This window comes from Gadus macrocephalus, chromosome 12, assembly GCF_031168955.1.
Source record: "Gadus macrocephalus chromosome 12, ASM3116895v1".
In the NCBI taxonomy this organism is placed as follows: Eukaryota; Metazoa; Chordata; class Actinopteri; order Gadiformes; family Gadidae; genus Gadus; species Gadus macrocephalus.
Window position 1 is genome coordinate 407,623 of NC_082393.1, and position 17,167 is coordinate 424,789.

General features: G+C 45.6%; 1 protein-coding gene across 6 annotated transcripts; it reads left to right on the forward strand.

Moving 5' to 3' along the window:
- The first annotated feature begins 290 nt into the window (after positions 1-290).
- Positions 291-10,527, forward strand: LOC132469313 (ELAV-like protein 1). 6 transcript variants are annotated; one of them, XM_060067274.1, is made up of 9 exons: positions 291-381; positions 939-1,005; positions 1,902-1,961; positions 2,493-2,676; positions 3,833-3,936; positions 4,319-4,487; positions 7,454-7,679; positions 9,820-10,189; positions 10,227-10,527. In XM_060067274.1, the coding sequence occupies exons 2-8, from the start codon at positions 970-972 to the stop codon at positions 10,148-10,150; spliced, it is 1,110 nt and encodes a 369-aa protein (XP_059923257.1). In that variant the 5' UTR covers positions 291-381; positions 939-969; the 3' UTR covers positions 10,151-10,189; positions 10,227-10,527. The 6 variants fall into 6 exon arrangements, with proteins under 6 accessions (XP_059923257.1, XP_059923258.1, XP_059923259.1 ...); XM_060067275.1 differs by having other exon boundaries at positions 10,271-10,527; XM_060067276.1 differs by having other exon boundaries at positions 9,820-10,166.
- The last annotated feature ends 6,640 nt before the right edge of the window (positions 10,528-17,167 follow it).

Consider the following 17,167-nt stretch of genomic DNA (forward strand, 5'->3'; position numbering starts at 1 on the left):
GAAACATGAATACTCGTGCACTCCTTTCTGAATTACTCCAGTGAACCACAACAAATATGTGACATGTCTCCTAGACTCAACTAATTACTAGGCAATTTATTAAGATATTAGTGGTGATTATTGTGATTTCAATTATCACCAAGTCACTTTCCTTGAATGTGCGCTATTGAAATTCACAAATATACATTGTATACAATATATATAGTAATATATATTATTAAAAATTACATTACAATAATTTACAACAGAAAGCTTAAGCTGTCCGTCAGTTTGAAATCCACCAATCACAATGGAGAAACGGAAAGGAGGAGGGATCGGAAGAGGACGTCAGCGACCGGAAGCATCTCCCGCTGCTAGCGACGCTTCGTGTTTGAACGGCAGGTAAGGCTCCAATTCCCCGCGGTTTCTTACGATTTCATGTATGTTATATCGCCGAAGTTTTGTCCCAACGTCGCAGCACGTAGTTTAAAGACAGTATTTGGAGGTTAGTCAAGGAGACGGAACCATTTATAGTCGAACAAAAGCTAGCAAGAACGGTGATGTAGCTTAGCCGCATGCGGTCCGCATGCGCAGTAAGCAGCTCGTTACTTTATTTCGTTATTTTAACGTATTTCGTTCTCGTAATTGTTAGGGCTGGTTTTGTACCTTGGAAACTACTCGAACAACGAGAAATTCGTTGTTCAAGTACGTGAGGTATAACCTCGAAACCACTGCGCTGGGTGGCCATTGTGTGCTAGTGATGCTAGGCTAATAATGCTAGGCTAGTGACGCTGGTGTGTATTATACATTGCTGTGTGTGTGTGTTTGTTTTCATGTTAGTGTGGGGTGGGTATATATATGTGTGGGTTTATACGTCTGTGTATATGCGTAAATATATTTTTTCACTGGTTGTATATATTATGTACTGTATTTTTATATTTCCGCTTTCCTTTCTCCAGATTAAAACGGAAAACATTGATCATCAGCACCATGGCTGTCAGACGGGGACACATCCGATACCTGAAGGTACGTCGTAGTGGGGTTAGTAGTGATGTGTAGTGGGGTTAGTAGTGATGTGTAGTGGGGTTAGTAGTGATGTGTAGTGGGGTTAGTAGTGATGTGTAGTGGGGTTAGTAGTGATGTGTAGTGGGGTTAGTAGTGATGTGTAGTGGGGTTAGTAGTGATGTGTAGTGGGGTTAGTAGTGATGTGTAGTGGGGTTAGTAGTGATGTGTAGTGGGGTTAGTAGTGATGTGTAGTGGGGTTAGTAGTGATGTGTAGTGGGGTTAGTAGTGATGTGTAGTGGGGTTAGTAGTGATGTGTAGTGGGGTTAGTAGTGATGTGTAGTGGGGTTAGTAGTGATGTGTAGTGGGGTTAGTAGTGATGTGTAGTGGGGTTAGTAGTGATGTGTAGTGGGGTTAGTAGTGATGTGTAGTGGGGTTAGTAGTGATGTGTAGTGGGGTTAGTAGTGATGTGTAGTGGGGTTAGTAGTGATGTGTAGTGGGGTTAGTAGTGATGTGTAGTGGGGGGGTTAGTGGTGGTGTGTAGCTCTGTAGTGGGGTTAGTCAGAGGTTGTGTGTGATTGTCCAGAGGTTGTGTGTGATTGTCCAGAGGTTGTGTGTGTGATTGTCCAGAGGTTGTGTTTGATTGTCCAGAGGTTGTGTGTGTGATTGTCCAGAGGTTGTGTGTGTGATTGTCCAGAGGTTGTGTGTTTGATTGTCCAGAGGTTGTGTGTGTGATTGTCCAGAGGTTGTGTGTGTGATTGTCCAGAGGTTGTGTGTGTGATTGTCCAGAGGTTGTGTGTGTGATTGTCCAGAGGTTGTGTGTGTGATTGTCCAGAGGTTGTGTGTGTGATTGTCCAGAGGTTGTGTGTGTGATTGTCCAGAGGTTGTGTGTGTGTGTGACGGCCTGTGTTTGTCCTCAGGTCTGTGAGGTGCAGTCTTCACAAAACGACAGCCAACACAACAAAGCAGCCAACATGAAGGTACGCTGGACCCCTTAAGATCCCCCTCAATTCATCATGGGGCGCCCCTTAAGACCCCCTCACTTCATCAGGGGGGCCCCTTAAGACCCCCTCAATTCAACATGGGGGATTCCTTAAGACCCCCTCAATTCAACATGGGCTACCCCTTAAGACCCCCTCAATTCAACATGGGCTACCCCTTAAGACCCCCTCAATTCAACATGGGCTACCCCTTAAGACCCCCTCAATTCAACATGGGCTACCCCTTAAGACCCCCTCAATTCATCATGGGGTACCCCTTAAGACCAACTCAATTCAACATGGGCTTCCCCTTAAGACCCCCTCAATTCATCATGGGGTACCCCTTAAGACCCCCTCAATTCATCATGGGGTACCCCTTAAGACCCCCTCAATTCAACATGGGCTACCCCTTAAGACCCCCTCAATTCAACATGGGGGAGTCCTTAAGACCCCTTCAATTCAACATTGGGTACCCCTTAAGCCCTCTCCATGGCCCCATAAACCTCTGTCCAACTAACTGTGTGTGTTCAGGTGGCTCAGCAAGAGTCGTACGATAACGGCTACGAGGAGCTCATGTCGGATGAGGCGAAAGACGCTAAGACCAACCTGATCGTGAACTACCTGCCCCAGAACATGAGCCAGGAGGAGCTGCACTCGCTGTTCAGCTCCATCGGAGACGTGGAGTCGGCCAAGCTCATCAAGGACAAGGTGGCAGGTAAAGAGCGCTCACTACAGTGGAGCTAGGCTAGCTACAGGGGCGCTAGGCTAGCTACAGGGGCGCTAGGCTAGCTACAGGGGCGCTAGGCTAGCTACAGGGGCGCTAGGCTAGCTACAGGGGCGCTAGGCTAGCTACAGGGGCGCTAGGCTAGCTACAGGGGCGCTAGGCTAGCTACAGTGGCGCTAGGCTAGCTACAGTGGCGCTAGGCTAGCTACAGTGGCGCTAGGCTAGCTACAGTGGCGCTAGGCTAGCTACAGTGGCGCTAGGCTAGCTACAGGGGCGCTAGGCTAGCTACAGGGGCGCTAGGCTAGCTACAGGGGCGCTAGGCTAGCTACAGGGGCGCTAGGCTAGCTACTGGGGCGCTAGGCTAGCGGGTTAGCTCTATGGTTGGCGTATGGATATGAGCAGTTTGATTCGTTGCAGGATTACAGTTTGCACTTATAGTTCTGTCTTGGAAGAAAACCCCATTCCGTCTGAATCGTGATATTTCCTTATACCACCAAAGTACTATGACCGAGAGATATTACTACCATACAGCTGGTACTACCATACAGCTGGTACTACCATACAGCTGGTACTACCATACAGCTGGTACTACCATACTGCTTGTACTACTACCGTCTGCCTGACCTGTACTCTGCTGGGTTAAGGGACTGAACACCTCATGTTAGCGGTGCTTAGTCTGGTGTTGAGGTGCTAAACAGTGAATCCAATGTCCTCTGTACTGTTACCTGTTGCCATGGCAATGTCTGGCTTGTAGCGCTGCTGCTACACAGATGCTAGTAGTACCGGCAGTATTCTTTAACGTTTTGTCTTGTCCGCACCGTTGTCAAAAGAGAAAGTGTTTTATTTTCCTTTGGAACAATTGGACCGAGTCGTTTTCTGTGTTTTTACTGTTCCAGATGTTCAGCTTTCCTTTTTATTTATTTATTTCGGTGTGTTTTTAAACCAACATACTGCCAGAAAATGTCATTTTGTTTTTTCTCCACTGTATTTTATTTAAGTTTTATTGTTAAGATTCCGCAGCCAATCACAGGAGGAGGGGGTGTAGCGTAGAGCCCGCCTCCTGTGACCTGGACAAATGGTGTGTGCATGTAGTGTCACTGAGCGTCGCTCCAGCTGTTTGTTGTTTTGTTTTTTTGTTTTCCTCTAGGCCACAGTTTAGGCTACGGCTTTGTTAACTTTGTTAACCCTAGTGATGCAGAGAGGGCTATCAGTACCCTGAATGGCCTGAGGCTTCAGTCTAAAACTATCAAGGTAACGTCTTCTACTTTGTCTTCTGGTTAAGAGGTTGTGGATGTGCAGCCCGCTCACCAGCCCTCCGGCCGCCAGGGGGCAGCGACGCCGACACCGCCACCGCGCACTTATTTTACTACGCGGATTTTTCTTTAAACCTTGTTTTACCACAACCGCCTGTTCACCTGTTTGATTTGATTTAATGGAAATATTGATTTGGGAAATTCCTTTGAATTATTATTGTTAATGTAGATATACTGCACAAATATTTTTTTACCCAATCTTGTCAGCCTCTTTTTGACTGTATTTTTATTTATTTCCAGTGTTTTCTGCGTAGTGTCCTTTGTTTTGTTGGCGGCTGAGTTCTCTGTGGAGGTGGACTAACGGCCGCTCTCCCCTCCAGGTGTCGTTTGCGCGGCCCAGCTCTGACAGCATTAAAGATGCTAACTTGTACATTAGCGGGCTGCCCAAGACGCTGAGCCAACAGGAGCTGGAAGACATGTTCACACGCTACGGACGCATCATCAACTCCCGGGTCCTGGTGGACCAGGCCTCAGGTACACACCCTACCTGTATGTACAAGCCCCGCCATGCACCTGATACACGCACCTGATACACCTGTACACGCACCTGATACACCTGGACACGCACCTGATACACCTGTACACGCCCCTGATACACGCACCTGATACACCTGGACACGCACCTGATACACCTGGACAAGCCCCTGATACACCTGAGACACGCACCTGATACACCTGTACACGCCCCTGATACACCTGGACACGCACCTGATACACCTGGACACGCACCTGATACACCTGTACACGCACCTGATACACCTGTACACGCCCCTGATACACCTGTACACGCCCCTGATACACCTGGACACGCACCTGATACACCTGGACACGCCCCTGATACACCTGAGACACGCACCTGATACACCTGGACACGCACCTGATACACCTGGACACGCCCCTGATACACCTGGACACGCCCCTGATACACCTGGACACGCCCCTGATACACCTGGACACGCACCTGATACACCTGTACACGCCCCTGATAAACCTGGACACGCACCTGATCATCACTATCATCACTATTTATGTTAAAAAAAAAGAATCAAAGAACCAGTTCTTCTTGTTTTGGGGAACCAGTTCTTGTCGTTCACGTTCGGGATTCGTTCGTTGTAACGAATCAGTCGCGACCGACACATCCCTACTGGACACGCACCTGATACACCTGATACACGCACCTGATACACCTGATACACGCACCTGATACACCTGATACACGCACCTGATACACCTGGACACGCCCCTGATACACCTGGACACGCCCCTGATACACCTGATACACGCACCTGATACACCTGGACACGCCACTTGCAGATACCTGTATGGACATGCACGCGACGACACCTGCGGATGCCTTACCTGTGTATACTCTCATCTGGACACAACCTACCTGCATGTACAAAACGTCTGCTCACTTGTACACAAACCTGTTAATATTGCTGTACACACCCCACATACCTTTGAATGTTAAAAGCAAAATTTATTTCTTCCTGAAACCTTGTATTCTGAGATATTTGTCTCTAGTCCTGTCACGATAACATTTTTCTGGGAGTTGAATTGCCACAGAAATGATTGGGATAATATTGCAGTTTTTCAACTAATATAATGATAATGGAATAGTAATGCAAGTACACCCTTTCGAAGAGCAATAAACTTTTATTTTTTTAAGAACTCTGGAACTGGACGTCTGGAAGACATTTAAAATATCCAGAATAAATTAACCAAACAACCAAAAACAATAAATTAAATGGACTCTGTCTATTTTAACAAATGCTTGAGAGGGGTTACTCTTAGTGGCCTGTAATTATGAACCCGAACCCTAACCCTACTCTGCTAAATATATATAATGTATAGAACGCCGGTCATTATCGGGAAAATAATTATTGGAGGTGTCTTGCCCTGAAGGGGCTTATTTTCGATAATGACCGTAGTGATGTAGTGTTCACCAGAGCACTGTGATAGTGATGTAGTGTACACCAGAGCACTGTGATAGTGATGTAGTGTTCACCAGAGCACTGATAGTGATGTAGTGTTCACCAGAGCACTGTGATAGTGATGCAGTGTTCACCAGAGCACTGATAGTGATGTAGTGTTCACCAGAGCACTGATAGTGATGTAGTGTTCACCAGAGCACTGTGATAGTGATGTAGTGTTCACCAGAGCACTGATAGTGATGTAGTGTTCACCAGAGCACTGTGATAGTGATGTAGTGTTCACCAGAGCACTGATAGTGATGTAGTGTTCACCAGAGCACTGATAGTGATGTAGTGTTCACCAGAGCACTGATAGTGATGTAGTGTTCACCAGAGCACTGTGATAGTGATGTAGTGTTCACCAGAGCACTGTGATAGTGATGTAGTGTTCACCAGAGCACTGATAGTGATGTAGTGTTCACCAGAGCACTGATAGTGATGTAGTGTTCACCAGAGCACTGTGATAGTGATGTAGTGTTCACCAGAGCACTGTGATAGTGATGTAGTGTTCACCAGAGCACTGATAGTGATGTAGTGTTCACCAGAGCACTGTGATAGTGATGTAGTGTTCACCAGAGCACTGTGATAGTGATGTAGTGTTCACCAGAGCACTGTGATAGTGATGTAGTGTTCACCAGAGCACTGTGATAGTGATGTAGTGTTCACCAGAGCACTGTGATAGTGATGTAGTGTTCACCAGAGCACTGTGATAGTGATGTAGTGTTCACCAGAGCACTGATAGTGATGTAGTGTTCACCAGAGCACTGTGATAGTGATGTAGTGTTCACCAGAGCACTGATAGTGATGTAGTGTTCACCAGAGCACTGTGATAGTGATGTAGTGTTCACCAGAGCACTGATAGTGATGTAGTGTTCACCAGAGCACTGATAGTGATGTAGTGTTCACCAGAGCACTGATAGTGATGTAGTGTTCACCAGAGCACTGATAGTGATGTAGTGTTCACCAGAGCACTGTGATAGTGATGTAGTGTTCACCAGAGCACTGTGATAGTGATGTAGTGTTCACCAGAGCACTGATAGTGATGTAGTGTTCACCAGAGCACTGTGATAGTGATGTAGTGTTCACCAGAGCACTGATAGTGATGTAGTGTTCACCAGAGCACTGATAGTGATGTAGTGTTCACCAGAGCACTGTGATAGTGATGTAGTGTTCACCAGAGCACTGATAGTGATGTAGTGTTCACCAGAGCACTGTGATAGTGATGTAGTGTTCACCAGAGCACTGTGATAGTGATGTAGTGTTCACCAGAGCACTGATAGTGATGTAGTGTTCACCAGAGCACTGATAGTGATGTAGTGTTCACCAGAGCACTGTGATAGTGATGTAGTGTTCACCAGAGCACTGTGATAGTGATGTAGTGTTCACCAGAGCACTGTGATAGTGATGTAGTGTTCACCAGAGCACTGATAGTGATGTAGTGTTCCTCGTAGTTGATGAAGCCTCTCCCCCCCTGTGCTGTAGGCGTGTCTAGGGGCGTGGCCTTCATCCGGTTCGACAAACGCTCGGAGGCGGAGGACGCCATCAAAGACCTCAACGGCCATGTGCCCCAGGGCTCCTCGGAGCCAATCACAGTCAAGTTCGCGGCCAACCCCAACCAGATCAAGAAGTGCCAGCTGCTGTCGCAGCTCTACCAGAACCAGTCCCGGCGCTTCGGAGGCCCGGTGCACCACCAGGCCCAGCGCTTCAGGTGGGTCCCCCCCCACTACATTGGGTCCGTCCAAGCAGACCATTAAAATACATTGAAGGACACTTAATTTGGGGGGAACTCAGAAAGTCTCCAGAAAGTAAGAGTTTGCTTGGATGATCTCAGTGTTGTTTGAAAAATGCACCCCCTGCCGGCGACTTTCATTGGGTGCTGCTGCAATTTAGTCCCGCCCACGGACGCTCTGCGTCATACGGATACGAATCACTTTTGCTACACATGTACCACATAGACGTGTTGCTAAAGTATCCACGAGAAGAACAGCTGAGACTTGTAGCAGCAGGTTTGAGCAGCTGTATCGATGGGCTTGTGCTGGCTCATTAAAATGCTCCATGAACGCGTTCTCAGATGATGGACGCGGCGTGTGAATGTCCAGACAGGATAGGACCTGTTACTGTTACACATCTGTGACTTTAGTGTCCGCATGCTGAAGACTTTAGCTGCATTATTACCTTCATACAGTACCGCTGACCCGGTACCGCTGACCCGGTACCGCTGACCCGGTACCGCTGACCCGGTACCGCTGACCCGGTACCGCTGACCCGGTACCGCTGACCCGGTACCGCTGACCCGGTACCGCTGACCCGGTACCCCGACCAGGGCCAGGCAGGACCCACTAAACTCCCACCCAGTACCACTAACCAGTACCCCCCCCGTCCACTAACCGGTCCCTACCCCGTCCACTACCCCCGGTCCCCTACCCCGTCCACTAACCGGTCCCCTACCCCGTCCACTAACCGGTCCCTACCCCGTCCACTACCCCCGGTCCCCTACCCCGTCCACTAACCGGTCCCCTACCCCGTCCACTAACCGGTCCCTACCCCGTCCACTACCCCCGGTCCACTACCCCGTCCACTAACCGGTCCCTACCCCGTCCACTAACCGGTCCCTATCCCGTCCACTAACCGGTCCCTACCCCGTCCACTACCCCCGGTCCCCTACCCCGTCCACTAACCGGTCCCTACCCCGTCCACTAACCGGTCCACTACCCCGTCCACTAACCGGTCCCTACCCCGTCCACTAACCGGTCCCTACCCCGTCCACTAACCGGTCCCTACCCCGTCCACTAACCGGTCCCTACCCCGTCCACTAACCGGTCCCTACCCCGTCCACTAACCGGTCCCTACCCCGTCCACTAACCGGTCCCTACCCCGTCCACTAACCGGTCCCTACCCCGTCCACTAACCGGTCCCTACCCCGTCCACTAACCGGTCCCTACCCCGTCCACTAACCGGTCCCCTACCCCGTCCACTAACCGGTCCCTACCCCGTCCACTAACCGGTCCCTACCCCGTCCACTAAGCGGTCCCTACCCCGTCCACTAACCGGTCCCTACCCCGTCCACTAAGCGGTCCCTACCCCGTCCACTAACCGGTCCCCTACCCCGTCCACTAACCGGTCCCTACCCCGTCCACTAACCGGTCCCCTACCCCGTCCACTAACCGGTCCCTACCCCGTCCACTAACCGGTCCCCTACCCCGTCCACTAACCGGTCCCTACCCCGTCCACTAACCGGTCCCTACCCCGTCCACTAACCGGTCCCTACCCCGTCCACTAACCGGTCCCTACCCCGTCCACTAACCGGTCCCCTACCCCGTCCACTACCCCCGGTCCCCTACCCCGTCCACTAACCGGTCCCTACCCCGTCCACTACCCCCGGTCCCTACCCCGTCCACTAACCGGTCCCTACCCCGTCCACTAACCGGTCCCCTACCCCGTCCACTAACCGGTCCCCTACCCCGTCCACTAACCGGTCCCCTACCCCGTCCACTAACCGGTCCCTACCCCGTCCACTAACCGGTCCCTACCCCGTCCACTAACCGGTCCCTACCCCGTCCACTAACCGGTCCCCTACCCCGTCCACTAAGCGGTCCCTACCCCGTCCACTAACCGGTCCCTACCCCGTCCACTAACCGGTCCCCTACCCCGTCCACTAACCGGTCCCCTGCCCCGTCCACTAACCGGTCCCCTGCCCCGTCCACTAACCGGTCCCTACCCCGTCCACTAACCGGTCCCCTACCCCGTCCACTAACCGGTCCCCTGCCCCGTCCACTAACCGGTCCCTACCCCGTCCACTAAGCGGTCCCCTACCCCGTCCACTAACCGGTCCCCTGTGCCCTCCTCAGGTTCTCCCCGATGGGCGTGGACCACATGGCGGGCGTGGGCGGGGTGGGGGGCGTGGCGGGGAACTGCCCCGGCGGCTGGTGCATCTTCATCTACAACCTGGGGCAGGACGCCGACGAGGGCATCCTGTGGCAGCTGTTCGGGCCGTTCGGCGCCGTCACCAACGTCAAGGTGATCCGTGACTTCAACACCAACAAGTGCAAGGGCTTCGGCTTCGTCACCATGCTGAACTACGAGGAGGCGGCCATGGCGGTCAGCAGCCTGGACGGCTACCGCATGGGGGACAAGACGCTGCAGGTGTCCTTCAAGACCAGCAAGGGCCACACCAAGTAGACCTGTCCCCTGTCTCCTGTCCCCCTGTCTCCTGTCCCCCTGTCTCCTGTCCCCCTGTCCCCGGTCTCCTGTCCACCTGTCCCCGGTCTCCTGTCCACCTGTCCCCGGTCTCCTGTCCACCTGTCCCCGGTCTCCTGTCCACCTGTCCCCGGTCTCCTGTCCACCTGTCCTGTTGGGACGCGCTGTACAGACGCTTTGAGTTCTTTAGTTGTTCCTCGGTTTGCTTTTATCACCAACGCCGTTTTCTATTTGTTTGACGGACCGCGCTGAGAGTTGTGGTTCCGCGCTGAGAGAGTTGTGGTTCCTCTTGTCTATATGGGGTCCCCCCCCCCACACACACACACACACACACACATCAATAAACCGTTTTGACTGAAGTCGTGTTTCCGTATCTTCTGACTCTGGAGGTTCCCGACTTCTATACCGTAGCATAATCAGGGCTCCAGAGTGCGCCTAATTTGGGCGCACATGCGCCTAGAATTTGGGGTAGTGCGACTGAAAATTTATCTGGTATAATTTTTTTATTTATTTTTTTACAGAGCAGTCTATTCATAATATTGTAATGACCACGGAAGAGGCAGTGAATGAAGTATTGATTAGACAGCGATTTATTAGATACCTGATAAACCGTTGGAACACGCAAGACCGGTAACAATAGCAACGCCGGTAAACAAACCCGCGAAGCCCAATCCAGGGGCCTGTACTACGAAGCTCGATTAGAGGGTTTGCGAGGTATGTTGAGCTGAAAGCCTGGGTTAGCTGTACCACGAAAGTCGATCTCTTTAAGCGTCGCTGTATCACCATGGTGACTTACGCTCGCAACCAAACCTGGTCGGGAGCAGCTTTTCAGCGAGTCTACCCGGGGATCGGCTACTTATATCGGCGTGCGCAGCTTCCTAGCCCCTCCTCCGATAATGGCGTCACCATTTGTGGGTGTTCCCGTGGACCCCGGCGCACTTATCGTACAGGCGTCTCTCCGGAGACAGAGGGTTTTTCGGGACAGAACCGATCCCTTGGCATTGTCTGACGATATTCTTTATGAGAGATACAGATTCTGCATTTATTTAAGGCATTTATTTAATGGTCAAAATATTATTAATCAGTGGCGTAAATATCGACGAAAAAGTTAGTCTGGAGCCCTGATAATACACAGTACTGCTATAGAACTAACATAATACACAGTACAGCTATAGAACTAACATAATACACAGTACTGCTATAGAACTAGTATAATACACAGTATAATACACAGTACTGCTATAGAACTAACATAATACACAGTACTGCTATAGAACTAACATAATACACAGTACTGCTATAGAACTAACATAATACACAGTACAGCTATAGAACTAACATAATACACAGTACTGCTATAGAACTAACATAATACACAGTACTGCTATAGAACTAGTATAATACACAGTATAATACACAGTACTGCTATAGAACTAACATAATACACAGTACAGCTATAGAACTAACATAATACACAGTACTGCTATAGAACTAGTATAATACACAGTATAATACACAGTACTGCTATAGAACTAACATAATACACAGTACTGCTATAGAACTAGTATAATACACAGTATAATACACAGTACTGCTATAGAACTAACATAATACACAGTACTGCTATAGAACTAACATAATACACAGTACTGCTATAGAACTAACATAATACACAGTACTGCTATAGAACTAGTATAATACACAGTACTGCTATAGTACTAGTATAATACACAGTACTGCTATAGTTCTGGTATAATACACAGTACTGCTATAGAACTAACATAATACACAGTACTGCTATAGAACTAACATAATACACAGTACAGCTATAGAACTAACATAATACACAGTACTGCTATAGAACTAGTATAATACACAGTACTGCTATAGAACTAACATAATACACAGTACTGCTATAGAACTAGTATAATACACAGTACTGCTATAGAACTAGTATAATACACAGTACAGCTATAGAACTAACATAATACACAGTACTGCTATAGAACTAACATAATACACAGTACTGCTATAGAACTAACATAATACACAGTACTGCTATAGAACTAACATAATACACAGTACTGCTATAGAACTAGTATAATACACAGTACTGCTATAGAACTAACATAATACACAGTACTGCTATAGAACTAACATAATACACAGTACTGCTATAGAACTAACATAATACACAGTACTGCTATAGAACTAACATAATACACAGTACTGCTATAGAACTAACATAATACACAGTACAGCTATAGAACTAGTATAATACACAGTACTGCTATAGAACTAGTATAATACACAGTATAATACACAGTACTGCTATAGAACTAACATAATACACAGTACTGCTATAGAACTAGTATAATACACAGTACTGCTATAGAACTAACATAATACACAGTACTGCTATAGAACTAACATAATACACAGTACTGCTATAGAACTAACATAATACACAGTACAGCTATAGAACTAGTATAATACACAGTACTGCTATAGAACTAGTATAATACACAGTATAATACACAGTACTGCTATAGAACTAACATAATACACAGTACAGCTATAGAACTAACATAATACACAGTACTGCTATAGAACTAACATAATACACAGTACAGCTATAGAACTAGTATAATACACAGTACTGCTATAGAACTAGTATAATACACAGTATAATACACAGTACTGCTATAGAACTAGTATAATACACAGTATAATACACAGTACTGCTATAGAACTAACATAATACACAGTACTGCTATAGAACTAGTATAATACACAGTACTGCTATAGAACTAACATAATACACAGTACTGCTATAGAACTAGTATAATACACAGTACTGCTATAGAACTAGTATAATACACAGTACTGCTATAGAACTAACATAATACACAGTACTGCTATAGAACTAACATAATACACAGTACAGCTATAGAACTAGTATAATACACAGTACTGCTATAGAACTAGTATAATACACAGTATAATACACAGTACTGCTATAGAACTAACATAATACACAGTACAGCTATAGAACTAACATAATACACAGTACTGCTATAGAACTAACATAATACACAGTACAGCTATAGAACTAACATAATACACAGTACTGCTATAGAACTAGTATAATACACAGTATAATACACAGTACTGCTATAGAACTAACATAATACACAGTACTGCTATAGAACTAACATAATACACAGTACTGCTATAGTACTAGTATAATACACAGTACTGCTATAGTTCTGGTATAATACACAGTACTGCTATAGAACTAACATAATACACAGTACTGCTATAGAACTAGTATAATACACAGTACTGCTATAGAACTAACATAATACACAGTACAGCTATAGAACTAACATAATACACAGTACTGCTATAGAACTAGTATAATACACAGTATAATACACAGTACTGCTATAGTACTAGTATAATACACAGTACTGCTATAGAACTAACATAATACACAGTACTGCTATAGAACTAGTATAATACACAGTACTGCTATAGTACTAGTATAATACACAGTACTGCTATAGTTCTGGTATAATACACAGTACTGCTATAGAACTAACATAATACACAGTACTGCTATAGAACTAACATAATACACAGTACAGCTATAGAACTAACATAATACACAGTACTGCTATAGAACTAGTATAATACACAGTACTGCTATAGAACTAACATAATACACAGTACTGCTATAGAACTAGTATAATACACAGTACTGCTATAGAACTAGTATAATACACAGTACTGCTATAGAACTAACATAATACACAGTACAGCTATAGAACTAACATAATACACAGTACTGCTATAGAACTAACATAATACACAGTACAGCTATAGAACTAGTATAATACACAGTACTGCTATAGAACTAGTATAATACACAGTATAATACACAGTACTGCTATAGAACTAACATAATACACAGTACTGCTATAGAACTAGTATAATACACAGTACTGCTATAGAACTAGTATAATACACAGTACTGCTATAGAACTAACATAATACACAGTACTGCTATAGAACTAGTATAATACACAGTACTGCTATAGTACTAGTATAATACACAGTACTGCTGTAGTACTAGTATAATACACAGTACTGCTATAGAACTAACATAATACACAGTACAGCTATAGAACTAGTATAATACACAGTACTGCTATAGTACTAGTATAATACACAGTACTGCTGTAGTACTAGTATAATACACAGTACTGCTGTAGTACTAGTATAATACACAGTACTGCTATAGTACTAGTATAATACACAGTACTGCTATAGAACTAGTATAATACACAGTACTGCTATAGAACTAACATAATACACAGTACTGCTATAGAACTAACATAATACACAGTACTGCTATAGAACTAGTATAATACACAGTACTGCTATAGAACTAACATAATACACAGTACAGCTATAGAACTAGTATAATACACAGTACTGCTATAGTACTAGTATAATACACAGTACTGCTGTAGTACTAGTATAATACACAGTACTGCTATAGAACTAACATAATACACAGTACAGCTATAGAACTAGTATAATACACAGTACTGCTATAGTACTAGTATAATACACAGTACTGCTGTAGTACTAGTATAATACACAGTACTGCTGTAGTACTAGTATAATACACAGTACTGCTATAGTACTAGTATAATAACCTCCGGTCCGCTTACCTCCCGGACATGGGATATGTCCAGAAAAGGCTCAATACAAAAAAATGCTATTTAACTAATAACTTAAAATAGTTTATTATAAAAATGGAAGCCAACGGTCCAACACGTGACCAAGATAATCAGACTACATGCCCATTTATTTTTAAAACCATGTGTTGGAACTCCATTTGAAACGGGGATAAACGTAACCGCACCCCTGAATGGATGCCGCGGCTGGCGGCAGTCTCCGGCGCTCCCCCCCCCCTCCCCCAGGGGGCGCCTCAGCGTCATCACCCAGCGCTGTGACGGAGCTGCTGCCCAGCCTGGCTGAGGGGTGAGCCCCCCCTGCTGGAGGTAACGTGTCGGGTGTCTCGAAATATTTTTTATTATAATTAATAAATAAATATAACCATATTCATAAGTAGACTCTTGAAGTAAAAACATTTGTTTTTGGTTTTGTTTTGAAATAACATTAAATGAATCAATTGCTTGAATAAAGATTATAAATGGTAAATATGGTAGATGTACAGTATCTTATAGTGAATGTTGTGTTTTGTAAGGGTCAAAGGGCCATGAAAGTATCAACGACACACACGTACAACCAGCCTTGTACTTGTGTGTCAGGGTCCTTTGTCTTCATCTTTTTTGTGGCGTTAAACGGGAAATGCAAAACCTACGAACTATAACATTGAAAAAATTCAATACGGAACAATTGACGAGCTGCTGGTTCAGATCCTGGGCGCGGGGGACCATCGGGTGGTCCACCTGGGCCTGAAGTGGGACAACGTGCTGGGAACGAGCAGAACCAGCTGAAGATGGTGGACCTGGGCTCCGCTCAGCCCTTCACCCCCGGGCAGCCCGTCCACATGGAGGTACAAGGACGTACTCATGTTTATCAATATCATTTTATATAATATTAAATATAGTATAGATTTTTTCCATGAAGTATAAAAGTTAATGAAAAAAATAACAATTTGGAAACATAAACTGACACACACACTGACGGGCTAATCCCATCTTTCTGGCCATCATGGCCTTCAACAGAATGCAGCAGCAAAGGGACGAGCTGACGGGAGATGGATGGAAGGAACCAGCCCACCCTAATTAACCACACCACATATTTTGATTCTCATCATTCACCATTCTCATTATCATTTTTTCAATACATTTTTCTGTATCAACAGAAAAATGTCATGTTGTGTTTATGAAGATGCGTTACGTCTGTCTGTCAGTTTACATTGTGCTTCCAAAAGCTCCCGAGATTCTGGAAGGAAATACGTGTGTACGATAGGCTGTTTATGTTTATTGACATTTATCTGTGTGTAGTTTTTGCATTGGCAGATTAATTGAGATCAGGGATGCATATTGGGGGAACACATTATTGGCTCATGCTGTCAGTGCTTATTGAGACACAATATGGTTTGTTTTGAATGTACTACTACATTTATTCATGTATAAAGTGTTTGCATGTGAGCCCTGTTCCAGGGGTCTCCATGGTTCCTGTGTATGTAAAGTGATTAAAGACGGATTGCACGCTGCAACATGCGTGTGAACTCTGAACCTGTGAAACCACTTCAGGGCTCTTAATGAAACTAAAATGTTTGATCAGCGTCTCCTTGTCTTCTCTTCATCCTCTGCTCCATGCAAACACAGTCTTGACACTTCTAGGGACATATTTTAAGTGGCGCAAACACAGTGATAATGTGTACGGGTAATAATAGTTGTAGGGTATAATATTCGTTTTCCATGACGTGTGATAAAAAGCGACAGTGTTACCCCTTATGTTTTATTAGAAAACGATGATAAAAATAAAACTACAGTGTTACCCCTTACGTTTTATTCCATGACGAGCGATAAAAAGCGACAGTATTACCCCTTATGTTTTATTTGGCAACGACCAATAAAAAACGACAGTTTTTTATTGAACAATGTTTTATTCAACAACGACCGCAAAAAAACAACAGTGTCAAATTGCACTTCCGAACTAGTCATAACATCTGACTGTGGTGCAGTGGATGCAGCGCTGGGCTAAGGTATCTGAGTTCCTCAGTTCAAGTCCTACCGCGGTCGCTTAACTGTTTCCATTGAGTGAACCTATTACTTTAGATACACGTTTCATGTGTATTGTAATGTCAAGTATAACTTCAAAAGGTTTGTTTTTCAGTGCCCAGGTGGTGCAGTGGTAAGAGAGTGCTTTAACACTCTGTTGACCCTGGTTCGAGTCCTCATATAAACACACAGGCACAGAGGGAGGAGGTGGTCTCTCACCTGCAGATTC

Excerpts from the sequence above, each read along its gene's own strand:
- LOC132469313 (XM_060067271.1), top strand. The coding sequence starts at position 970 with ATGGCTGTCAGACGGGGACACATCCGATACCTGAAG. Across the intron at positions 1,006-1,901 it reads GACACATCCGATACCTGAAG|GTCTGTGAGGTGCAGTCTTC; the intron begins GTACGTCGTAGT and ends GTTTGTCCTCAG. Across the intron at positions 1,962-2,492 it reads ACAAAGCAGCCAACATGAAG|GTGGCTCAGCAAGAGTCGTA; the intron begins GTACGCTGGACC and ends GTGTGTGTTCAG.